Source organism: Acipenser ruthenus, chromosome 1 (assembly GCF_902713425.1).
Source record: "Acipenser ruthenus chromosome 1, fAciRut3.2 maternal haplotype, whole genome shotgun sequence".
Classification (NCBI taxonomy): Eukaryota; Metazoa; Chordata; class Actinopteri; order Acipenseriformes; family Acipenseridae; genus Acipenser; species Acipenser ruthenus.
The window spans coordinates 58,815,590-58,842,706 of NC_081189.1; the positions used below are offsets into that span (position 1 = coordinate 58,815,590).

At 38.4% G+C, this 27,117-nt stretch overlaps 2 protein-coding genes across 3 annotated transcripts in view; one reads left to right on the plus strand and one right to left on the minus strand.

The window, feature by feature from the left end:
- Positions 1-332: 332 nt before the first annotated feature.
- On the plus strand, positions 333-3,795 carry LOC117421043 (ras-like protein family member 11B). The gene is made up of 4 exons (XM_034034910.3): positions 333-739; positions 1,187-1,243; positions 1,355-1,431; positions 2,368-3,795. The coding sequence occupies exons 1-4, from the start codon at positions 622-624 to the stop codon at positions 2,830-2,832; spliced, it is 717 nt and encodes a 238-aa protein (XP_033890801.2). The 5' UTR covers positions 333-621; the 3' UTR covers positions 2,833-3,795.
- Positions 3,796-4,124: 329 nt separating this feature from the next.
- Positions 4,125-27,117, minus strand: part of LOC117420925 (sec1 family domain-containing protein 2-like) — a 207,479-nt gene continuing 184,486 nt past the window's right edge. The window contains exons 7-9 of one of the 2 annotated variants that reach the window (XM_034034686.3): positions 26,920-27,054; positions 15,213-15,332; positions 4,125-7,530 (exon numbers count right to left, since the gene is read on the minus strand). In XM_034034686.3, coding sequence (XP_033890577.3) covers positions 7,438-7,530; positions 15,213-15,332; positions 26,920-27,054 — 348 coding nt within the window. In that variant the 3' untranslated portion in view covers positions 4,125-7,437. Of the gene's footprint in view, positions 7,531-15,212; positions 15,333-26,519; positions 26,649-26,919; positions 27,055-27,117 lie in introns of those variants that run through there. The other variant, XM_059026650.1, reaches the window with a different exon arrangement.

The following is a 27,117-nucleotide window of genomic DNA, read 5'->3' on the forward strand; positions in this document are numbered from 1 at the left end:
TGCTGCTGGCGGCCAACCGCACTGTATCGATTTTTACCGAAATATTTTAAACTTATTTTGTTTTCTATAAAATGCGTGTAAAATAACAGAACCGTGTGACACCAATCGAACTAAAACGAAGTGCAAATAACAGATAAGAGCAAGGTGTTTTGTATATTATACAGTTTCTAACCGCCCCCTCGTTTTTACTGTAAGAACCGTAAACGCTCCATCCTCATCGAATGGGTGTTTTAATCCAAATTGCCAATACCCACCTGTTGCTATTTCTTCATGTCCTTGTGTTTGGTATTTAATTCCACGTGCAGTCGGAAGGCGGAGGGATAGTGTTGCACGCGGCTGCCAATGAGCTACAAGCAGTTCCCGAGCTCTATAAAATCTGTCAGAGCCACTGTACGAACAGAGCATTCACAGAGACAGTAGAGAGAGTTTGTACAGCGTATTAACTGGGCTAGCAAGATCACTGAGTGTACCGAATCAGGACCATTTATATACATGCACATGGCATTGTCTGTCTATACTTGGTTTTAAGAAACATCACTTGGAGCAAGCGTGTGATACAGCGTTGACATATCTGGGATTTTGTATGATCGCTAAAGTACAATCTCTTTCTTTCAAGTCCTTATGAAGATGCGTCTTATCCAAAACATGTCTACAATTGCGGAGTACCCTGCCACCGAATGCCCTTCTGAAAGGGTGATTAAAATAGCCGTTATCGGTGGGAGCGGAGTTGGGAAAACAGGTGAGCAATTTAAATGTCATTTCGGTTTAATCTCACAGAAAAAGGTTACCATGAGAATGCACGATTAAAACAAAACTTTAATATAGATAATTAGAGAGGTAGTCTTTAAGAAACTTTGTATGAAATGTGTCATACTTTTTATGCCGCTGCCTCTATACACAGTTGTGTTTGTTCAGACTTTGAATGAATGTAATATCCCTGTTTTTACACTTTCTCACTTCCGTATTAAACATTAACTCGATTCCGGTTTGCAACAGTAAATACCTTTTGCACGGGGTAGTATCATTTGTATGGGTTTCTGGAGCTGATTGAATGAATAGCGTATCTTGTGTAAACTGTTGTTATCAGTATTAGTGTCCCGCTCTTCTGCTGGGATTTGTAAGTAGACCAGGGAGTCGAACTGCCAGACAAGACCCTATCTAACCTGTTCATATTTGTTTATTGCAGCTCTGGTGGTGAGATTTTTAACTAGGCGCTTCATCGGCGATTACGAGAGGAACGCAGGTAAGCAGCACATTGATATTGGCGGAAGAATGTTTTAATAACAAAAAATAAACATTTCTGGTATCCGAGTTGCAATATATTTAACTGTTTTTAACTTTTTAAATTTAACAGGTACTTTGTACTCTAGACAAATCCAGATTGATGGAGAACAAGTCGCAATTCAGGTCCAAGATACACCAGGTGACCAGGTGAGATTCTATACCAGATTTACATGTAATAGATTATTTGACTCTTCCATGTGTTGAAGGATACAAGCAGGTAGACTAGCTGCACAGTAATAAAGCTGAAAGTAGTGCAAATATATTGCAGAGCCACAGTCTGGTTCTTAAACCAGATGCTTGACATGGCCAATTACAGCAGCCCCCTCCTTTTTTGTTTTAAAGGTCAACTATTGTGGCTGCCTTGTTGCATTTGAACACTTGGAACTATTAACTTAAGAGTGTTTGTCACATGCTGAGTGTGAATGTTCTTTCACCTTTACCAGACCAGCAAGGAGCAAACTCCATACACTAGTCCATTATAATGAAGTGTATTTGGAAGCAGCCCATTTCTCGAAATAGGTCTACAGTACAGCACATGTTATATTTCAGATGAATTGCAGCAAATTTACAAATACTGCATTAGTGATAAAACAAATTAATTGTTGTATTCAAAAGAGAAGATAGGAAACACTAGTTTGTAATTCATCTTTAATCTTTCTGAGGACAGTTGCAGATTCTCTGTTTCCTGAAGTGGGCAGTAATCCAAACCACATTTTATTTTAACTTGGTTAAAAGACAAAGTGTCCCTGTCTAGCCAGCCAATTTCCCATTCTACGTAATGGGTGTCTGAGTCTGCAGCACATGGTACTTCACTTGTGTTGGTTCAGATCAGCTTTTTGCTGTATTTTCCAACACTGCTCAATTATATTGGCAAGAAAGGTGGTTATAAACTGTTAACAGTGTTAAAGTATTTTCTATTTTGTCTGTCAACAGCAAAAAAACATGATGACCTTTTATATAATTTGTGCTAATTTAAAAAAATACATAATCAAGTCTTAGCGGTGTAATAGGATGACACTGTCATCAATCAGCAGTCTAATATTTAATACGAGTTGTTTAACATTATATCCCTCTCTTCCTCAGGTCAATGGACACAATCTCAACAGTAATGAACAGGTGAAGAGATCCATTCAGTGGGCAGATGCTGTGGTGCTGGTCTACTCCATCACAGACTGTACAAGCTTTGAAATAATAAGCCACCTCCACCAGCAAGTCCGCCGCACACATGCAGACAGAGTTCCCATCATCATTGTGGCAAACAAGGTAGACCTCCTGCATGTCAAGCAGGTGGAGCCACACCAGGGACAGAAACTCGCCAACATGCTGGGCTGCACTTTCTATGAGGTGTCTGCCAGCGAGAACTATAATGACGTTTACAACGCCTTCCACGTGCTGTGCAAAGAAATAAGCAAGCAGCAGGCTCCCGTTAACACAGAAAAGAAGAGGTCATCCCTCATTCCCAGGCCCAAATCCCCCAACATGCAAGACCTGAAGAGGCGGTTCAAGCAGGCTTTGTCTGCCAAAGTGAGGACTGTGACTTCAGTTTGAAGAGACACACAAAAGGCATTCCGTGTGGCCAAAAAAAAAAAAAATGCAGCGAAACTTGAGTTTCATCTTTTGATATGTAAAGTACTGGTGCTGCATCAAAGACAAAGGAGAATAAGTTGCATACTCCAAAGAGAAGGGGCTGTAAAGTCTTAGGTGATGAATTGGAGGAGCTGTTCAGAGCCTTTGATTCCACGTTATGACAAGGTGATCAAGCAAGTGACTCTTGACCTAGGTGGGAATAATGTGCTGTGGAAATCGGGCACAAACGCTTGCTTCATTGAGTTATTATTGTCGCAATAATATCTGTTGTGACATCTGTATAATGGAGAGAATAGAAATCCAGTGAGGGAGGAGAAAATACCAGCCCTTTACAGGTTTTAAATGATGGGCTTTAAACAGATACAAACCTGGGGTTAAGTATAAACTGTTACCATTCAGCTAGAGTATAAACCACTTCCATTTGTTTCCATCGCAACAGTGGTTCAGAGTTTGAGGACAAATCTAATATTCCTAGGTATCTTTGTTAAATTTGCATTGTAATAAAGCGAAGACAATTGAAACTGATGTTAGAGTAATTTTGCAGATGAAGGCGAATGAGTCACAGTTTTGTGTTTCTTTCCACTCTTCCTCTCTCTCCCAGGAATGATTAAAGCTCTTTTGCGTGTGTGGAGCCTGTGCTGACTTTTAGCAGAATGTCTTTGTGATAAATCCAATAATTCAATCTCTGTTAATGTCAAGGGATTACTAAATTTATCTGGGTTTTCACAGCAGTGCTTAAATGTTTGACATTAAAATCAGTTATATGGGGTAAAGAATACCTGCAAAGACACCAGGCTCAAAAGCCTTTTTAAATGCACTTTAAGAAGCCTCTAGTGCTTTACTTTGTGGCTGTAATTCATGTTTACAGATAATTCCTCGAGGAGGAGATGCTTTTGAGTGTTTAAAAATAAAATGTTGAACCAATTATGTCCTTCTGGTCTTCTTCCACTGCTCAAGTCTGAAATAGTGCTTGATAATTAACATGGTCAAATAACTGACACCATTTGAGGGAAGTGTAATTGTTTAATGTTCACAGCTATTTTCTATCTACCTTTTCCCTATGTTGTAGAGATAGATACCCATAGTCTTTCAAAAGTGGATGTTTCAAGGACACTCTTGAAAACAAAGTAACTTCTAAAAGCAGATACCCAAGCATGTGGATAGAAGTCTATTTGGAACTTTTAAAACACTGAGAATAAAACCAGGCATGTTTTATTGTTACATGTGTATTTTGATTTGGTTAACCATGGCAACTGTGAAACATGTTCTGCAAGTGAAGAGCACACTATGAATTGTTTGAAGTCCTCTGCTACTTTTCACCAAGGAGCTTAGCAGGAGGACAACTCTAGTACAACTGCTTTAAAACACAGTTTATTAATGCAAGTGTTTGACTATAAACACTGTGTATAAAACAGAGCAGGGGCTCATTCACATTTTAATTATAAATCATTTCATCTTCACTAGCCAGAGTGTTGCACTTGCTGTGCAACATGAATGATATTTGTGTGTACAGATGCTTCGTCAATGTACAAGCCACGTAGGGCCAAAAATTAGAGCTATCAGTGAGATGAAAACATAGAACACCATGACCTAGATCCACAGTAAGTTTTACATATAGAAAGATGGACAAATGCCTTCATATAGCTTCTGCTAATGGTAGCCAAGGCCAAGTTTCATCCTAGTTGATTATAAAGTTGATTTTGATAAAAAATCCAACCACTTGGAAAATTGTCAAAATAGGCAAATTAGTGATTGTCTAATTTATTTGATGACTTTAATAGGCCACACATGCAATTAATTTAAAATAGTAAGATAAAATAAACACATAGCCACAAATGGTAAAATGCATGAGATGTTTTACTTGTTTAAGATGCCTAATTAAAGCACATAGTGGTCTAACATTTTCACACAAGTGCCTACTGTTTCTACATCACCGATTACGGAAAGGACATTTTAATTCTCACACCCAGAGGTTTTTATGCAGGTACCTATATAAAGGATATAAATGATACATCTTGAGATGTTATAATATATATGCACACTACTGTATGTAAAAACTTTGATATATATATATATATATATATATATATATATATATAACTGTGATATAAAGACAGCCCACAGATTAGGATACATTTATGCTAAAGAAGGTCCTTCTATATGCAAAACTCTAAAATTACATTCAGATGGACAGAATAACAGCTTTCAGTAACTAGAGCTAAAGAAGGTCTTCAGCAAGTGAGGTCACAATTGGACAAGGAATTCTCTAGATTTACCATAAATTTAAAGTGTTTCATTTGTAGGAAAATCTACCATAGCTGCTTATATACTTCTCAGTACATAATTAAATTAAGGAGATGTCAAAGTTTGTATTCAATTGAACACTAAGGTGTGTCTACAGTAAATAATGTTTTGTATTACTTTGCCAGGAAAGAACCCACTGAGATCGGTATCTGTTAAAATGGTTCCTGCAAGATATCAAACTTATAGCAACTGCAGTCTGTGGCTGTAAATGTGTGAGGGGAGTTGAAAGGCTCTGTTGTTACTTTAGCCAAAGGGCTCATTATGCAAATGTGTTGGGTGTACCTTGACTAGGCTGAATGAGCTGAAATTAGCTACTGTAAGCTGTGCAGGAAACTATGACCTGTGTTTAACCTGTGATGTGTGCACAGGTGACAAGTATCACCTTCTGTAGGTTTAACCATAAATTATGGAATTTAAAACACCTGCATACTAAAAATCAGGTGTTAAACCAGGATTTTAATTTGAGCTATATCCTGTTTTAAGTTTTAGTTTAAGATCACTATTAACCCTTTCATGGATGGCAATATCATATGTGGATGGATAAAAACACTCTTCTAGTCTTTATATGGGGACATGGAAGATACATAATGACTTCAGAGGATGCAATTTTTCCCCATAAAAAGCAATGGATTTTATTTTAAATTTATTTTTAATTTCATGAATGAACGGGATAATCTCACGTAAAATGGGCCAATTAAACGTATTTTTCTAAAGATCTCTAATATTGCACATTTCTGTTTGTGTCACGATCTCTGCAAAGTGGATAGTAGCAGGAACAACAAGGATTGATAACAAACAGGATACAAGACGGACACTCTTTAAACCATAGGAGGTTGTCTTACCCCATGTTTAAACATATAACAAAACATTTATATGTGGGATCTAAGCCCGCTATGGAGGTACTCTGAATCTCTATTGTTTTTGATATGCTGTGATTTAAAATTCCTTTATTAATTCTGCATAGTACCACATTTATTGTGTTGAACAAGCTATTAGTACTTTAATTCTGATGCCTTAATTCAAACAGAAAAAAATACCTCTCAGGGAGACAACATTTATAATTTTATGTTCTTTGGAATAATAATGTAAAGTGTTATGTCACTTTTTTAGAAACCCTGATATACAGACTAGGTTTCTCTTAATTTCAGAGAAACAGTAATATTTTTCTCAAGGGGCATCCATGTATACATTTACTCTTGGACTTATTTATATGTAGTGCAGGTAAAGGTATACCCCATTGACTGTGCAATTGAACATGCTGCAACCCACGATATGTTACTTTTGCCACTTTCTACAGATTATTTCCCAAACTACAGCTTGCCAGCACATAAAGAAATCCACAAAATGGCAGTCGCTTGCTCTTACTCAAATATAAGCAGTTGTTATTTTGAGAATAACATGTTATTTTTAAGGCGGTTCAAAGGGGGAGTTAATGATGTAGTTACAAACTTTTTACACAGAGCAGGGTCTTATCTTTAAGGTAAACATTGTATAGAGCGGAATGGCTTGCAAGTCACCCAAATCAAGTTGAATTGTATTCAGTCTTCTTGGCTTTAAGTGGTCATCCAGAACGAACATCAGCAGGAAGCTCTTAAACGTTTGACTTTGTATTCCAAATACAATATGAATAGTTTTTTCAGGTTGTGTTGTAAATCATTCAAATAATAACAATAAAAACAAAAGAGTCTATGACAACTATATACTGAATACTAAAACCATAAACATTCAAGGAAATAGTTGGAAATTCTCAAGACTTACATATTTTACCACTGGCTAAAAGGAGGTGAAAAAACACCTCACAGCTCAGTAAAATTGGATTTGCTTGAGAGAGGCCCAGGACTAAAAGGCTGTGTGTGGGGAAAAACTGAATTTCCCAACTGCTTGAGAAAATGTGTGGCATAAGGGGCAGCCAAATACAAAGCTTCAGTAAAACAACAACAAAATAGAAAGCTTAGAAGACCAGGTTTGGTCCAAGAATTGCATAAGCAGCAAAACAACAATAATTTACTCACAAGTTTTTTTTTTTTGGCAGGAGGAATTTTAAGCTGTGTATAGTCATGTATCTACATCAACAGCCATCAATGCCCTGATTGACAGATTGATTCCTCTGCTGTCATATAAACATTTCTTTTTTTTAAATCTCGACAAGCTCCTGCTGTACCGAGGTGATTTTTCAAGCCTCTCACTCCATTTCTTTGCTCACATTTCAAATGGGCTGTGATGGGGGAAATGCTGGCAATGTCACCCATCCATTCTCTCTGTTCACATGCCAATATCTGGATGAAGACGGTCAGTGGCAAACAGCAGCTCAGGAATGTCGAGCGGTTTCAACAGTCTAGAGGACAACATGATTGCCTAAGGGTGAAAGAAAGAGAAGGGTTATTTATAATGAAGAGGTGATTTTCAGGAAAAAACACAAACAACTGATTGCATCCATTGATTGCTACTGGCCCAGCTGGGGGCTTAACAGTGGTCAAGAACTCTGTTATGCAGGGCATCAATTCTTGCTGAAAGACAAGCTAAGGTTGTGATGATGTTATTCTGACTACAGCACTTAAAGTCAACAGACAACAACATTTACAATCAAGCACCACACAGCAATCAAGTTAACTTATTAAGCTCTTTAAAAGTAATAGGGCAGCAGTGTGGAGTAGTGGTTAGGGCTCTGGACTCTTGACCGGAGGGTTGTGGGTTCAATCCCCAGTGGGAGACACTGCTGTTGTACCCTTGAGCAAGGTACTTTACCTAGATTCCTCCAGTAAAAACCCAACTGTATAAATGGGTAATTGTATGTAAAAATAATGTGATATCTGTATAATGTGAAATAATGTATAATGTGATATGTTGTAACAATTGTAAGTCACCCTGGATAAGGGCGTCTGCTAAGAAATAAATAATAATAATAATAATAATAATAATTATTGGAGTAACTGGAAAGTTGTGTATCCTGTTTCAGAACACTTGTTCACTTTTTGCTTTTTTTGGGAACATTTTAGGCTATCAAGGTTGAACATGGAATATAGGTGACTGCTTATTCTTGTTAAACCTCACATGGATGAACCCAATTACCTTAAACAACTACCAACGTTGAGTAGCTTTAAAAATCAGTTGCTTGTTTACTTGAAAAAAAACTTGAGTTCCAACATATTTAAATGAAACAGCTAAATTAGTTATTTCAGAAAAATAAATATGTGAAAGTTAAAGGTTAAAGTCTATAGCCCTTGCCGCCTCATGGATAAGAATGGTTCAGGCCAGCAAACAGTTTGCAATGCTACACATAGCAGAATGGTAAAAAATCCAACCCTCAAGCTGTCTGAATTTGTGAAGGTGAATACTAGATAAGCAGATATGTTAAATATTTCAAGATAGTTACAAAGGCTACTTTATATTACAACAATGAATGCTGGCTAGTCAGTTACTTCTAATTTGGCTTTTAAAAGCTCGCACAAGTCATTAACTGCTTGGTAATGGACCTCTCCTTTTATTTGTGTTGTTTAAACAGTGGGCATTTACACCTTGCTTCCTCCCTCTGTTGTGTTTTTAAAGCCTTTGAAATGCACTATGTAGGGCTGATAAGCACAACCAATTCAACTGACCGATTACCTTTATCACAAAACATTGCTTCCCCACTGATCAGCTGCTACTATTTTTCAGAAGCCTTTGAAAAGATAGGGCCAGCTTGGTCAACAAAGCAACGAACCGTAGGCTTTCGTAATGGTCAATTTACTAAAAAAGATATACTCTAATCACTGGGTTTCTGGGATTATATTTCAGTTGACTTGGAAATTATGTGATTATTACAAAACTGATCTCAATAAAAAAGTTATTGATCAGCATGAAGTCTGTCACAGAATGCTGAAGAAAAAATAGGTTGTGCAACTTTCACTGTTAGTGCACAAACTGTATTTGTATGTCCAGGGGTTAATTTGTGCCGGATCTCACATCTGATACCTTTTTGTGTAACTAGCGAGAATAATCCAGGTTAGCAGATCAATGTTTTGAAAAATAAAATCACAAAAAAACAAAACAACTTTAGCTAAATAAAATAAGCAACACCCCACTTCCTTTTTCGTGATTGAATGACAAACTGCAACAGATTGTGTGACGTATGTTAATATGCGTTGTACCCTACAACAGTTGTACAACATATATCCATTGCACCCTCTTATGGCTGTTAATCTGAATGGAATATAGTTTGTGTCATAATGAGCCTGAAAATTACAAAACATGTTGCCCCCCAAACGACGAAACGCCAAAAAACTACACCAATCTCAGAAGATGAAGAAAGGGATCTAAACAGTGCGAGTAAAGATGATAAATTTGAGTGGTGCTGTTAGCCAAATTGACAATAGCTGAAGCTCCAATTCAGATCGGGCCGATGTTATTGCAGTGTGCCAGACTGCCAAAGACTCCTGTGAAAAAATCCATGGATTGTCATAAAAACAGTATGCTTGGATGCAGTGTTTGCTCTACATTAACTACGCTGGCATCAGAAAAAAAGCACTGGTATGAATTTCCATGTAGTGGTCACAATGCAATATTTCCCTATGGAGACACCAAAAACAAACAACAAATATTGCTACGAAAAACAATATATGAACATAGGGATTCTAGTGGACACATGGCTGCGTTCAAAATAAATGAAACTGCACTAAAAGACACATTAGTAACAGGCTTCGCAAAAGCAGCCGCTCATGAAACTACAAGTAAAGTTTTCAGAACAGCATATAAACAGGCTAAGCTGAACTGGACTTTTTTTGATTTTGAAAGTGAAATAGACATTCAGACTTGACCTGGGACATATTTTGCACTCAAATGTTGCATGTGCAAATATCGTTAATCACATTTCTAAGGAAATGAAAACTAAACTACTGTGTAACATAATTGAAGCCAATGCTAAATTTGCCACAATGATTGACGAGTCCACTGCTCTCAGATCTTCTCTCCTTTCCCACCTCTGACTCCAACATTTCCTCACGTATCTCTGTCTCTTGGCCATCTCCTGCTGGATGCACTTGCATCATCTCAAACACAATCTCTCAAAATCAGATCTCCTTTTCTCCCCACCTCTTCCTCCCCAGATCTCTATTCTGCTTGAATCCACCACCCTTTCTCCCTCCTTATCCACCAAAAACCTTGGTGTCACCCTTGACCCCTCCCTCTCCTACTCTCAGCACATCTCTACTCTAGCACGCTCCTGTCGCTTCTTCCTCAGCAACATACGCAGAATTCACCCCATCCTCACCGATTACTCCACACAGCTCCTAGTTCAGGCCCTAGTACTGTCCCACCTTGACTACTGCAACTCCGTCCTGGCTGGCCTTCCTGCCTCTGCTACCCGTCCACTCCAGCTCATCCAAAACTCTGCTGCTCGCCTTATCTTCTCCCTTCCTCATTTCTCCCACGCTACACCGCTGCTCTGTTCTCTGCACTGGCTCCCTATCACTGCTTGCATCCAATTCAAAACTCTTGTACTCGCCTACCTCTGTCTTGATCATTCTGCTCCCTCCTATCTCCAGACTTTCTCCCTACACCCCCTCTTGACCTCTCCGCTCCTCCACCCCCAGAGCCCACTCCTTCTCCACCCTTGCCTCTCAGTGGCGGAACGACCTACCCGTGGATATCAGGACTGCTCAGTCCTGACCACCTTCTGGTGCCTCTTCAAGACACACCAGTTCAGACAGCATCTGTAAACACTACAATTCTGGACCATGCTGGACAATATGGCACGCACTTGTACCAAATGAACTGCAGACTACTAAATAAAAAAATAAATGGACGACATGTAGATCGTCTGGGGGGTGGGAGGCAATTTTTATGTTATACAAGCCTTTAAACATGTATAGAAATACTTTAAATAATCTTATAAAATAACTTGTCAAAATGTTTGTCTTAGTTTCTGGTTTGCACTTCAAAGCATTTTAATTTCACCTATATAATATGCTATCATGAGTTATACAGTGCTACTGTTAATGTATTGATCATCATGACTCTGAACAGTGTTCTCAGTACTGTAAATGACATCTGCCTGGGCATGATTTAATTCTGCAGAACTCTTGCTTTAACTCCTCCAGGTGCAGTCTTTCCACTAATTGATGGCTACTGGTTTCTAACACTAGTACAATGATAAAGAATGCTGGTACAATTACAGTTTATTTTAACAGCTGAAATATTTCTACAGGGGAAACATGTTACACAGGTGGCACTACAATATTACAGTGCTCTAGCGAAAATCCAGATAATCCTTTGGACACTTCAGCAAAAACAACCCCAAGGTGGCAATTTGGTCTTTCAATTCTTTTGACAACCCCTTTACAAAGAAGAAATGCTGCTATCGAGAAGAGCAATGCCCAGTGAAACACCCTGCGGCTACAGAAGGACATTCCTTCAAAAGCTTACAGAAAGAATGCCACCCCCCACCCACCCCCCCCCCCCCCCCCAATTTAAGAAACAAGAGTTAAGAAGGCATTCCCTTGCTTGCACGTCACTCCTGCCCAACCTTAATTACTTATCAATTCTGACTAAAACCTCTTATTACATACATCAAAAGCCCACTTAGAGCGAGGTTAAAAAAAACCCAAATAATCTTATTAAAAATCCAACTAAGTCTCCTCGAGGTGTATTTTGATGTAATATATTGTTCCTTTTTTTGTAGATTTATAGTGTTTTTGGCTTATTATCCCCCAGAAATTCTGTCCATATAATCACTTCCAATTGTCACAAAACTTGCTAAGTAGCTTCTTAAGAAAAAAATATTGAATATATCATTAACTCTAGATATATGGAGGTCTGTCCATCTAACTGTCTTTGTGTTTATAACCAAGGCTTTAAAATAATTCTTACCTTTTTTTTTTTTTTAGCAATAGCAACATTATTCTTTCACAATTCAAACGAAAATTCAAATATTCTTTAATTTTGAATTAGCATAAAATAAACCAAGTACCCCATCAAATGACCTCATGAACAAAAGACAGAAACATTATTTTGTACAATTATTTATTTCATCCCAAAAGCAAGCAGAAATATTCAGCTTAACAGGGGGAGGCAGTGATTATGTTGCCTTTGCTCATACATACACTATATATATAATAAAGGTATGAAAATAGATTTCATTTAACTGTTGTGGATATATACTGCCCAGTCCCTGACCACATTCCGGCGCCTCCTTAAGACTCACCTCTTCAAAGAGCACCAGTAGAACTCCTCTGTTTGTATCCTGGGACACTATCACCCTTCATGTAAATGTGCTTTATTTTGCTCTTATCAGCCCCTATTTTACTGCATTTAATCATGTACTTCAGAAAACTGTAATCTGCCAAGTTTTTAACCTATAGTACTTTGTATTTAATCACATCCTGATGTAACTATCACTATTTAATCATATCCTGATGTAACTATCACTATTACCTGCTGTATTATTGAATTGTGGTTTGTCAAACTTGTACTTTACTTGAACAAAAGTTATTGTATTTCTTGCTCTTATTGTATTACTTGTATTGTAACGCTTGAAATGTTTTTGCTTACGATCGTAAGTCGCCCTGGATAAGGGCGTCTGCTAAGAAATAAATAATAATAATAATAATATAATAACAAAATAAGCAGAACTAGGCTTTTAGAACACCTCTCAAAGGCATGGCACCGCATGCACCTCAAAGAATAACATAGCAGAATCTGCAGAGCAGTTAAGATAATCAAATAAAAGCTTAAGAGAAATTGCTTTTTAACTCTTGCTTGGGTCATTTTGACCCACCCAACAGTTAAAGGTTAAGTTTAATTTAAATATAATTAGGGCTTCTGGTTTTCGGGTTTTATTAATTGTATTTTTCGGTGCTTATTTTGAGCTATTTTCAAGTTTTATGTAAATGTTATTTTTTCGGGGCTTTCGTTTTTGATATACTGATTGAAATTTGTGTTTTCGGCTACTTTCCAAATGCTTGAGCAGTTTATTTTTTCTTCTGTCAAAATATGTATAGTAGTAACTCGACAGTACTTGCACACTTAAGTTGTACCTTCTTTCCATTGCTGTCTTCCACAACGAAATCCCTGTGGTCACGGGCACATTCTTCTGGGGTTTTTGTGTGTAGGTATTTTTGTACATTTCGCCACAATTCTGATTTACATCTTCTGTATCTTAACTGTAACTACAGCTTGAAATCTCGCTAACAAGCCTCCATCCTGATTGTAATCTCGTTTTAAATCTCGCAAGCGGAGTCTCCAATAGAAATGTAGAAATGTGCTGTCATTCAGTAGTTGGGGCGGGATTAAAGTATTGAGAATGAATCAATGATAGATTAAAGACAGAAAGGCTGGACATTGCCCAGCAGCACTGGGAAATGTATTTATTATTATTTTTGTAGTAGGTTTTATTTTTTAATGGAAAAAGGGTAAAGTCAACATGAATTGATTAATCATTTCCACAGTTTTTCCGGTGTTTATTGGCTATCCACTGATTTCATTTTTTTTGTATTGGGGGTGTTTTATCAGTTAAAACCGAAAATCAGAAGCCCTAAATATAATTTGTCTTCCCAAAAGTTGAAAACATGAAAACTTTTTATACAACAATATAAACTACATTTCAAATATACTGCAAAAGCCTTCTCTATTTGTTCAGACATGATTCAAGAGTTTTACCTTGTTCTTTCTATTTTATTGTTACCCTTTCTTGCACAGGAAATCTTTGATCTAGTTGCCAGTGGTTATGCTCATACAAAGTGAACAGCCCCGAACTATTAAAGCAATAATAAATTGTAACTTAACTCTTGTGCCTGATCAAACTAAATAGCTGCACAATGCTGTCTTTCACCACTGCTTGCCCCACTTTGCATTTTTTTTCCACAATTACTGGCCCACATTCAGATGTAAAAGAGAAAACAGTACACACATACAACCCTTATTTTTCTGAAGGGTGTTCCACAAAGCAGGATGGAAATTAGTCTGTTTCATCTGGAGAAACTGAATAAATTAGAAAAAGCTGTGCTTATTAATTAGCCAACGACTACATAAATAAGGGAAGGCCTCTATGCTACTTAGGTGTTAACCCAATTATTATTTTCCAAAAGAAAATTATGTTAGGTAACAATTAATACATTATATAATGTCTCTTTTGTGGGGCTGTAAGACTAACAGAAACTTTATGAGAAAGAAAACACATTCTCCAAAGCTGTAAATTATCTTTTATAGTTTTACAAACAAAACACACCAACACATCTATCACCCACAACAATTAAAGACTGAATTAAGAAATACTAAAATAAACTTTGTCATTTAATTTAATTTCAATTTATTTTATTACTGCTTAATCAAGGACATATACCACAGGCTCAAAGCCACAATTAGCCACAAAAATAAATTTTTAAACAGCAACTACATGTTTTTTTTTTTTTTTTTTTTTAATTGCACTTCCTTCATTCTTGAGATTTCCTATCACCGTTGTCCTCAGACATTCTGTTTTAAACGTCTGACGACCATCTGTCTTTGATTTACTGATGTCTGAGGAGTAGTGTCCAATAAAAAAGTAAAGAACGAAGGTTTAATAGGGGCCTTGATGAGGCATCTATAGCTGGTATGTTCAAATGTTTTTTTTTATGTGAATAAATGTCTGTGACTGATTAGATGAAATGTAAATACACAGGGATGGGTCTGAGTGCTTCAAGTAAATGCTGTATTTATTCCTTTAAACTTTTCCAGTGCAAATGTGTTTGTATAATTTGCTTTGCACGATGTAAGCAAGGGATGATACATAGAGCTACTCTCTTAAAATATTGGTTGGGCATTTCACCAAAAGTAACTTTTTTCCTGATGGGGATGCATTAATGCACAGCTCTGTAAACTCTCTATCTCATCTATGCCCGAGAGGCATCAACTTTGCTGTGGTAGCTAGGAGATCATGGTAGTGTCTCAACTGGGTCCATACTTTTATAGCCCTGTGAGGTCAATTTTTCATTAAAAAAAAAAAAAAATACTAATCAAATATAATTTCGATGAAAATATAATTGATTTCCTATTGCACTTCTAAGTATACATTTATATTACAGTACCTGAACGGCAGACTTGTGTGATGACACAACATCTTTAATCAAACGAACTTCTGAAGGTGTAACTCCCCCCACCACAAACAGGATGAGAAGGGGGTGGTCACTTGGGTGGGGACGGCTCACCTGTCATGAGAGACAATAAGAGACATACAGCAGGAGATTTAACAAATTGAAGATGAAATGTAGTTCCTGTCAGCTTCTAACGCCTGCCAGCAGAAAACAATGACGATACGAGACTTCCTTTTTTTTTTTAATGTGCCACATCTGGTGGTCCCATGCTGAAAAAAGGACTACATTGTATGCAACTCTGCTCAGGCTTGGGTGATCTGAATTTTATCCATAGTATATTCTTTTTTCATGTTTTTGCAAGACTAGATTTGGTCTTTTAAAATCAGAAGCAGAACCCTCATGAAAACTAGTTCATGGGACATTTCCTCTATCCTTAATAAACCAGCTTTAAATAAACAGGGTACAAATAAATTGAATGGAACATGTTAGACATTTGAAGTGGCTGTGTTCATATCATCCCTGAAACTTGGTACAATCATTTGAATGGAAGGATCAGCTCATAACATGTGAATGCCTGGGCCATCCAGGTACTTTCTGACAGGGCAAAACTGCCAAAGACTCTAGAGCAGACTGGAAACTTTGGAAAGGCAAGCTTCCTCTGTAGGACTGAAATTATGGTAACACTGCTTTGTAAGAAAATTCTGAGACATTAGACATTCTTCTTTGATTTACTGTATCTCAAATGTATTATTATACATTGTTATGGAGCCTGATTAACTCACTGTGGCAGGGCGAGGAGCCCTGCACATGAAAAGGGGGCGGGGCAAAGCCCTGCCATAAATGTATTGCTTATTTTTAGAACTGGGTACCCCTCTGCCCCAGTGCAATTTATTATTTTGTATTTGTTTTGTTGTATTATTATTATTATTGTCGTTATTGTTATGGTTTATTTATTTATAAATATGACGACAGAGCCGTGTTTTGTTATTGTTTCGTACTGTTTCGCAGCGTGGATGGGAAGCCCCATCCACATTAAAAACCTCATGCCTGTATATAAGCCTGGAGCTCTCTACACTCGGAGTGGGTGTTTTGGAGGAGTGAACGAGAGTGAGAGAGATCAAAACGAAACTTAAAAACCCTATAGGAACAGTGAAGGCAATTGCCCAGCCTGACCTGTAGTAAGTTTAGTGTTCATGATTTGTGCTTTGTTTAAACTTTTATTTTCGCTCTGAGAGCAGTGTGTTTTTGTTAAAATATTTTCTTTTCTTTTTGTTTAAATAAACGGCACTGCAGTGCCTTTGCACCGCAGTAGTTGCTTCTTTGTTTTTGTTCCTGCTGCTGGCCTGATGTCGCCACTACAGCCATCCCTGTCACACTCACCAATTTCAAACTTAAAATCTGAAGGCCCTACAGTACATGCAGGTTCAGATTAATACAAATATTTATCTAAGATATACTTTAGTGTGCACATTCTTATCAAATGATTTAAATGATTCCTAGTAATTTCAAGTTTTAAAAAATACAATGCTTTAAATTTTTCTGTGTGAATAGCACTCAAGGTTTTGTGCTAGAAATATTATCCGTTTCTTTCTCCAGAATCTGCTTAATTAGGCCTTTCCTTTGAACATCACATCACATTTCCAGCACTGTTGTTTCTCTATCTAATGTTACAGCTGGGCAAGACTGCGGCTCTTGAATTGAACATTCATTAATCAGGCTCACACAATGAGCCTGTGTCTGGGCTGGCACTCACAGCAAGGCGCTCATGGCTCATGTCCACAGCTATAACATGCTGGCCATATGATTTCCAGTTTGAGGTCAAACATCCAGCTGTGAGCAAAACATTCAAGTCTCTCTTCTTTATGCGGTGGCTCTGGTGTCATGTGTATGAACGAGTGTAAGTGCATGTTTCTATGTGTGTGTATGGGTGTTTGTGTGTATACGCAACTTGTTGCAAACTGTTATATGACACATCTTCCAAGTGTGCATCTGTATGTGTGTGTGTGTGTGGATGGAAGCTGTTTAGTGACAGGAATATATTAGGGGTGCAACAATTAAATTGATGCATAATCTGTCCTTAAATTTTACCGAGCTTCGATTACATTTTGGTGAATTGATGCATCGAATTAGTACCCAGTTTTAAGTCTCCTGTTGTCGGTTTGCATTAAAACCTTGAGTGCGCTGCTTCTAGTGCTAGTACAGTAGTTTAGCGGGATGCTACGATACACGTCAAGCCTACATTACGTGTTGGATAAGATAAATTAAAAGTAGGCCACGTTTTTTTTTTAATTTAAAAATTAAGGCAACAGGTTTTTTTTAATCTATTAAATCTACCAATTACCCTTCATTTCAAAGCATGTTGTGTTTGGTTTATATGGCAATATTATAGAAGAAGCTGAATTTAGTACGATAGTTACATTAGTCCGGGTTTGTGAGATTAATTCAAATGCTTTGCTTTTGTACATCAAATGTAAACAGTATTGAACAACCACAGTTCAGAAATTACTTCTGTTAAAATATAGTATTTTTTATTATTATTACAATGTTAATCTGATGCGGACGCACACATATTTTTTTCAGTTGTTAAATGTAAGTCCTTTGTATTTCTTTTTTAAATAATTGGAAGTGTCTAATTTGAATCCAAGTCATGCCTTTTTAATAACTATTAGTTCTGTTAAAAAGAGTAAATAACGTTTGTTTATTTTTAAAAATAAAACATCAATGCATTATCGTTGATAAATGTCTATACGACAATCAAATACAAAATTAGGGTGCCGATTGCACTGCTAATATATATAATGTAGTGGACAAACCTGGGTAAATGAGGGACACCAAGTATATTGAAAGCAAAGGCTTCCACACAGGTGTGGCTCATGCGTAAATTAAGCAAATAACATCCCAGCATGCTTAGGGTCATGTATAAAAATGATGGACAGGCCTGGTTGCCAATAATTATGACTAGCATGGCTGCAAGAGGAGACCTCAGTGACTTTGAAAGAGGGGTGATTGTTGGGGCACGTTTGTCAGGAGCTTCAGTGACCAAGACAGCTCAACTTGCTGATGTTTCACGAGCAACAGTGTCTAAGGTGATGGCGGCATGGAACTCCGAGGGAAAGACATCATCAGCAAAGGGCAACAGTGGGCGGACCAGGATCGTGATATCCGTGCATTAATTTGAAGTGCAAGGCAAAACAGGCGAGCAACTACAGACCAATTGACTGCAAATTTCAACCTGGGGCGCGAGCAGCCAGTTTCATCAAAAACGGTCTGCCGAGAACTCCACAGAGCGGGATACCATAGTGGCCCAACGCCCTATTAAGTGACTTTACATTGGTGTTTCCATTTTTTTGTCCACCACCTGTATATATATATATATATATATATATATATATATATATGAGATGCAGCTGTTTTATTTGAATAATTTTAAACTGATTATTAATTTAAAAAAAAGACAGACCCCAGATTGCATGCTTTGAAATGTGCTACAAAGGAAGCCCCTGATGATGCTTCTGATGCAGTGCCAATAAACACTTACATACTAAGTGTACTTGTAAGTCCAACCCTGCTTAACAAAAAGAATTGCCACTCATGAACCAAAAGTAATTCCCATCACTTAATTTTCTTTTGATCCCAAAGCAGCATTTGCGTCATCAGTTGTGATGATCCTGCCGGGTGAGGACTTTATCTGTTTGAAGTCTTTTTTTGCAAAAGGTTATTAAGTAGTTACAAATCTAATCCCTGTGGTTCAATGACATGCCATCCTATATTACCTAAAAGAGCTTCCGCTCCAAAAATAATTTCACAATACAGAACAAAATCCTGATCATTGTAGTGTATTTTAATTTGCAAACAATGATTTCAGGGGAATTAATTGATTTATGTAATTTTAAAACCTCTTGGGAGGAAGTAATGTGTTACTCTAAAAAATGGTTCCAATAAGTATTGGCAAATTCATCTTACAGTGGTTTGCAGAAGTATTCACCCTCTTGCAAAGTTTTCACATTTTGTTGGCACCTGAGCGTACTCCACAACGCTTTCAAATTAGACTTTACATGTAGAATCTACACAAACTACTCCACATTGATAAAGTTAAAAAATGCATATAGAATATAAAGTCGTCAAATTTAAAGAGAAAAACATTAATCTCAGTTGCATAAGTATTCAACCCCTTTGCTACTGCAGCCCTAAATCAGCTCAGGTGCAAACGATTTGTTTGAAAGGACACAAAATTAGTGAAATGGTTTCAGCCTGTGTGTACTCAAAGTGGTTTAACTTGTAGATAATTTCCCTCAGGTATATAAAGACTTTCAAGCTGCAACTCACATAGTGATCCAATAAAGCAACCATGAAGACCAAGGTGCTTTCGAAACAAGTCAGGGATAAAGCGGTAGAGAGGCACAGAGCAGGAGAAGGGTACAAGAAAATTTCAAAGGCGCTGATTATCCCTCTCAGAACAGTGAAGTCTATCACACCAACAATAAGCTGGTCCCTATACAAAGCGGGCCTGTATGGATGGGTGGTAAAAAATAACCATTACTCAAAAAGCCTCATCTTAAAGCAGGTATAGAGTTTGCGAAAAAGCATGTAGATGATACTGCAGACATGTGGAAAAAGGTTTTGTGGTCAGACGAGACAAAAATTGAACTTCCAAGCGTTATGTCTGGTGCAAGCCCAATACAACACATCACCCAGTCAACACCATCCCAACTGTCAAGCATGGTGGTGGCAGCATCATGTTATGGGGATGCTTCTCTTCAGCAGGGACTGGGAGGCTTGTTAGGATAGAGGGGTGAATGGATGATGCAAAGTACAGGTGAATCCTTGAGAAAAACCTGTTTGAGTCAGCCAAGACTCTGAAACTGGGGAGGAAATTCACATTTCAGCAGGACAATGACCCAAAGCACAAAGCCAAAGCCACACTGGAGTGGTTGAACAAGAAGAAAATTAATGTTCTTGAGTGGCCCAGTCAAAGTCCTGACTTGAATCCATTTGAAAATTTATGGCGAGACTTGAAGATTGCGGTCCATCGACGATCCCCAACAAACTTATCAGAATTGGAGCAATTTTCCCATGAAGAATAGGCAAAAATGTCACCATCCTACTGTGCAAAGCTAGTAGAGACCTGTCCAAAAAGACAAAAACTGCTGCAAAAGGTGCTTCTACCAAGTACTGACTTAAGGGGCTGAATACTTATGCAACCAGTAAATTTCATTTTGTACATTTTCTTTGCAAGTTTTGCTGACATTTAACCTCCTCCTCATATAACAGTGTTCTATTTAACCACTACAGCTTTGAATAAAAAAAGGTTTGTTTGAAAAACTGTGCATACATTATTTGTAATTCAACAAAATGTGACATTATTGATAGGGGGTGAATACTTTTGCAAACCACTGTAAATGTAGTAGTGATTTAACAAATGCACGTCATTCCTGGAAGTAGCTTCTAAAACAAATAATGAAACTTATTTGAAACAGTAAAACTCCATCAAACTGAAATATCAATTGGATCTTGATGTTTTGTTTCCTATCTTCCTGGATCACTTGAGATAACTTTCAGTACTTTTTTGTCAGTATGAACTGCTTCATAACTCTGATCTAGCCCAGAGCTTGGTGGTATGTTTATGTTTTTGGTTGTAGTCCCAGAATTAGCATCTTTATTCTTTCCAGTCCACTAGGAGCAGGGGCACCATGATAACATTCAGCAGATGCACCTATCATTCTCACTCAAGAGTTCCCCCAAGCTAAGTTACAGACAGTAGCTGCTCAGGTTGATAGGATATGGTCTGCCTGGCATCATGTGCAGCAGTGTCATCTGGAATGAATGAACTCAATGGCTTATCGGTTTTAGACATGTTTAATATTTGTATTAGACACCATGTAACACTTGTAAAATAACTACTCCAACGTTAATAGCCCTGTTCCAAACCAGAAGCCTGGCCATCCTGAATTATTATTCAGGCATGTTGCATAGGCTATTTATTCATTCATTCGTTTTTTGATGTTCCAGTAACATTACTCTAATAATAGAAAGACTTGTAAGCACATGTTTGAATTATTAAAAAACCAACCAACCAACTCTTAAAAAAAAAATTCTGCATATTGTTGCAGCAAAAAAAAAAAAAAGTATTATGTATGTATGTATGTATGTATGTAGTTATTATTATTATTATTATTATTATTATTATTATTAAGTCACTTACCCTCCGTGTGCTCCATCCTGTGGATGAGATGTTAAATCAATGTCCTATTGTAAGTGATTCTGCATATAATGCACAGTTCACAGCCTACCTCTGTAAAGCGCTTCGTGATGGTGGTCCACTATGAAAGGTGCTATATAAAAATAAATATATTATATTTATCGGTCACACTTTATTTTAAGGTCCATTTTTTTAGTTTATTAACTGTTAACAAACATTGTTAATTTTTAGCTAAGGGTTAGGGTTAGGGGCTAACAGTAACAATCTGAACTGATTTCAAGTATATGAACTACTGGGTACTGATCATCCATAGGGCTCTGGTGTTTGCAGTTTTAGCTGGCCTATTATATATTATTAACAAACAGATAACAGAAAATAAATAAAGTACATTAACATGTTTATTAGCTGTTTGTTAACAGTTAATAAACAAAAAAAAAACATCCCTTAAAATAAAGGTCAGGACCACAGTTCTTGAAAACGAGCCTCTAATTAAACAATATATGAACTTATTTTATTACTACCAATTTCACCAATTTTCATTTTAGAAAAAAAGATAACCTGATAAGGTGGTAGTATTTGAATGACAGGCTACTCCTGATTTCTGCATTCTCTTGAAAGTGTTATTTCAAGTTGCACTTTGATGGCTGGAATTTTATTGTTCGGATGTAAATCAGAAACGCACAAAGGATTCGCTCAGGTAACCCAACAAGGAGGTGGGTCTCTCCGAAATGGGAAAACAACAGAACCATAAAACAGCACAAAAACGTTTTTGGGGTGAGGTGAAATTTTGTACAAATTAAAAAAAAAAAAAGCAGTATAAGGCGAATTTACACTCCACAGCACAGCAATGTTGAAGTTCCACTTGACCTGAGAAGTATTTGAGCAGAAATGGAAGATGAAGCGCTTCAGTTAGTTTTTACTTCTAAGACAAATGCTATTTAGCTTAGAGGGCTCTGAAACCTTTTAAACAATGTGTTCCTACACTAATCACAGACCAAGTAATTACAACAAAAAATTAGGAGCACATCCTATTATTTAGTTTTTTCGTCCAAGAAAACATTAACTGTTTTACCAGAATATAATTCGGCTAAAATGACAAAACGCTGAGCGAACTAAAAACGGGACTGCTGCTACAATAATGTCAGAAAACAATTGGAAGCAACAATTGTTAACAGATCATATATAATCTAGATATTATTATTATTATTATTATTATTATTTATTTCTTAGCAGATGCCCTTATCCAGGGCGACTTATTTTCTCCCCAATTTGAAATGGCCAATTATTTATAGGCTCAGCTCACCGCTACCACCCCTGCGCTGACTCGGGAGGGCGAAGACAAACACACGCTGTCCTCCGAAACGTGTGCCATCAGCCGACCGCTTTTTTTAACACTGCAGACTCACCATGCAGCCACCCAAGAGCTACAGTGTTGGAGGACAATGCAGCTCTCAGGCAGCTTACAGGCAAGCCCGCAGGCGCCCGGCCAGACTACAGGGGTCGCTGGTGCACGGTGAGCCGAGGACACCCTGGTCGACCTAACCCTCCCTCCCCCTGGGCCAATGCGTGGCCAATTGAGCGCCGCCCCCTGGAAGCTCCCGTCCTCGGTTGGCAAAGGAATAGCCTGGACTCGAACACGCAACGTCCAGACTATAGGTCACATCCTGCACTCCATGTGGAGCGCCTTTACTGGATGCGCCACTCGGGAGCCCCAATTATTTCTTACATTTAATTTCTCCTTCTCTCCACACCCGTTCTCCACTCATCGAACAACCCCGAGTGAGTAAAACGTGCATCTATATATATACTGTTGTGCCGGGATTCAATTACCAATTAATTGTTCACTTGAATCCCAGCATGTGAACTAATTTGTGCAATCCCGTGCTCACATACTTTATCTGCATGTGAAGTGATTTTGCAATCCCCGTGCCTAAATACAACTATATATTTTAAATCACTCGTGCTACACAGAACCATTTATATCCCGTGCACCAATACCTACACACCAACATTAACACACCACACGCAACACAAAACACATAACACACACATGGGCGGGGCACATTGCCACATACCTCCCCCCTTGTGTGCAGCACACATGGCCTCAATAGCCACTTCCCCCCTTAGTCCCAAAGTCCCGGTCACAGTCTCGGCCCAGGAACAGGGGCAGCAATTGGCCCATGGGTGGCAGCCATGGTGAGAGGTCCTCCTCCCAACCCAACACTAGCCACGGCCAGGTTGACCATGCACCGGCTGGCTCCTCCATTCAAGGCAAACCAGGCATCTGACCAGCTGACAGCCCTGCTGACAGCTCCCAGGCTGATTCCTTCAGCCCACCTTCCTTTCCTGAGCTGGTTCCTCCTCCTCGTCTTGGAAGGGGCAGATCGCCACCATGTGTTAGTACACACCCCGCAGGATAGGCACCAGCCTTGGTCCTCGAGGCCCCCCGAGGAGGTCCTCCAGCTCACTGCAGCCGTCTCTCCATTTTTTTTTTCCCTTGAGTCTTGGAGGCGCTGTTATCCCACTTCTAACACCACCTGTGAACAGGCTGGCTGTAGGGGTGACGTCAGGCCAGAAAGGAACACAGACAGACAGCACTGGCAGGTGAAACTGAGACGCTGCGGCGCTCAGTGCGTTTAATTGAATGAAACAAATAAATGATTTAAACAAAAACAGCACACGGCACTTGAGGCCAAAATTAATAGACAAACAAAACAGACAGTGGATGAACGCTAAACAATCAAGTACCATTCTGGTTCTCTTTATAGCGTAAAGAGATCGATGTAAGAGTGGGTTTAACACATTAAGCATAATGCTCTTTATACTATTTTTTATAATTAATATACAGCCTATTGTCTGTGAGCCATGTGCTCTTTGTTAATGTACTGATCTTGATACAGCCTTGCAGCTGGATCTCCATTCAGAGCACATGTAGGAACATGAAAAGTCTGCATTCTGTCTGCAGTCTCTTTGAAGCAGGATGCTGCACATTTAACTCTGCCTAGTGTGTACCCAGCTTTAACAACATTACACTCAAATTAAAACATGCTAGATCATTGACAAACCTAAAGGAAGCATTTTATCTATTTTTTTCTTTAAACTGAATACACTTAGAAACAAATGTTTTCCACTGGCTTAACTGCATTCTTTTTCCCCCTAAGCCACAGAGTACCCTTAGGCACATACTTCTTTGTGAAACCTACAGGACAGATTATTTCAATGCCTAACAAAAAAATCACACTGTGATCCAGATTGTTGCAACAGTGTGTTTAATAGGCAAGCCTGGGGAAGATATGATTTGCCCCAGTTCTCTGAACAAAAAGTACAATACTGTGGAAATTCCCTGACTATATGAATAGTGTATTAGCATACCTGAAAATGCACAGTTCAACAACACTGGTATAATAATGCTTTATCGATATGACCATCAGGATCTTAAGTTGACACAGACAGAGAATGGCTTATAGGTCATCACTTTACAGATAACTTCTCTGATGGTGTTACACCACATAAGCCCATACATCTTAGGCGGGTTTAGTGATTTGGTGTTCATTACAGTTCAGTCTCTGTGGTCACGCATGCCTATGCTTTGTGCTATGGTTTTTGAGCAAACAAAGCTGCCACATTGCATTACTGGTAAAATGATTAATTTACTTGTCTGCCTGATCTCTCATTTCTAAACATCCTACAGTCAAAAGAGCAAACAAACAGCTTGTATACAAAAGGCTCATTTTCTGGGATAGAATATAAACAAGACATTTCAGAAATAACTCTTCTTGACCAAAACACCTACAATACTGTCATTATTGCTGAATGTAGTACATTATTCTCTATACAGCAACCAGAGGATGCCAAACCTCTATGGATACAAATTGTACAAGAGGACTGCGCTCACAGATCTCAGCGTCATTTTTCCTTCAAGCATGCTGCAATCATGGACGTAGCAACCTTGAAGGTTAATGGTTACATTTCTATTTCAGGGAACCAGGGCTATGATAATAGCCTAACATTCCCTTTCAAGTACGAAATGTAACCATTACTGTATGGGTGAGTGTACCCAAGCCATCGCAAGGGCAATATTGCGGAACAACTGGAATGCTGCAAGGCTAAGCCGAGAGGCTGCCTTGTGTGTTACTGTATGGAACCCCAGTAACAGTAGCTAGGGCGAAAAAATTGAGGGAGAAACACCTCTATGCCTGTGTTGTAAGGGTCAACTGGGAAGCCATCCTTGACACTAGTTCCAAACCCAGGGTTTTGAGGATCCACGTCATTCAGCCTGTAGAACCTAGTGACGGTATGGGGAGTAGCCCACACTGCTGCATTGCATATGTCCTTGACAGATGCACCTTGGAACAAAGCCCACAAAGTTGCCATGTCCCTGGTGGAATGGGTAGTGAGTTTTTCTGGAGGGGGCAAGTTGACCAGCTTATAGGCTGTCCTGACTCTGTCTGTTATCCATTTGGACAGCTGCTGCTTAGACAGGGCTTGACCATGGGACTTTGCCCCATAGCAGACAAAGAATTCCTCAGACTGCCTCCAACTTTTCATCCTGTCAGCATAGTACTCCAGGGCCCGCACTGGGCAGTGTATGGAGCTGTCGGTGTCTGTCAGACTGGAAAGGAGGTGGATGGAAAGCCTCCAATTCTACAGACTTTTTGACATGGAATGCCGAGATCGTCTTCGCCTAAAAGGCAGGATTGGTACGGAGCCTAACCTTTGTCCTGGCCTCTGTAAAAATTAAGCAGGCTTTTGCAACTGAGAATGCCTGCATCTCACTCACCTGCTTTGCGGAGGTGATTGCAAGCAAGAAAGCCGCTTTGCCCCATAAAAATTTCTTTGTAGAGTACTTTATTATACAGCTAATTCACAGGTTGTAAAACAAGGCGAGTCTAATCTATTCTGTGGCTTAGGAAAAAACATAGATAAGTGAAAGATAGTGGTCATGCATGTATCAAGGTCTAGCAGAGTTGCCATTGATTGCAGAATTTAGGCAAAAAAATATAGTATTTAGAAAGGAAGTAGCTTTAAATTTGTTGTGTTTTTTTTGTCAATGGTAATAAAATGGCAGTGAGGGCTGCATGTGCCAGTGGAAACCAATTAATGACTGCTATCAGGGTTGTTGTTTTTTTTTATTTATTACTGGATACCTGTCTAGTAGGAACTGTGCTTAGATTTCTTCTTCTCAAGTAGACAAATCATTTGGCAAAAGCCTTTTCCATTTTTAATGAGATCTGTGAGGAAAAAATTACAACACTGAAATAACAATAACAAAATATAAAACTAATATAAATCACAAGCACTAGACCTGAAACTTGATTAAATAAGATTTGGCAGATTTAAAAGCTGTTACAGACATATATGCTACTATGGAAACTAAAATATATGTTTTCACGGCTGTCAATGAGTTGCCAATATCCCTAGAGAAAACACTGAGAAGCCAAGGCTGTCAAAAGACACAAAGCCTAAAAGCAGTTGAGTGTAATTAGTAGCTTCAGGGCTTACCTTCATGAACATGCTGAATCCGGTTTTCAGTAAATCCGTCAGGCCTGCAGACATGTGCTCTATATCCACAGGGTCAGGCCGATCGGGGTGAAATATCTCCTCCACAACCTGCTTCAGCAATGGCCTATACGTTCCCTAAAACAACATCAATGCAAGCAGTGAAACAAAGATTCGGCAAAATATTAAAAACAGAATTCA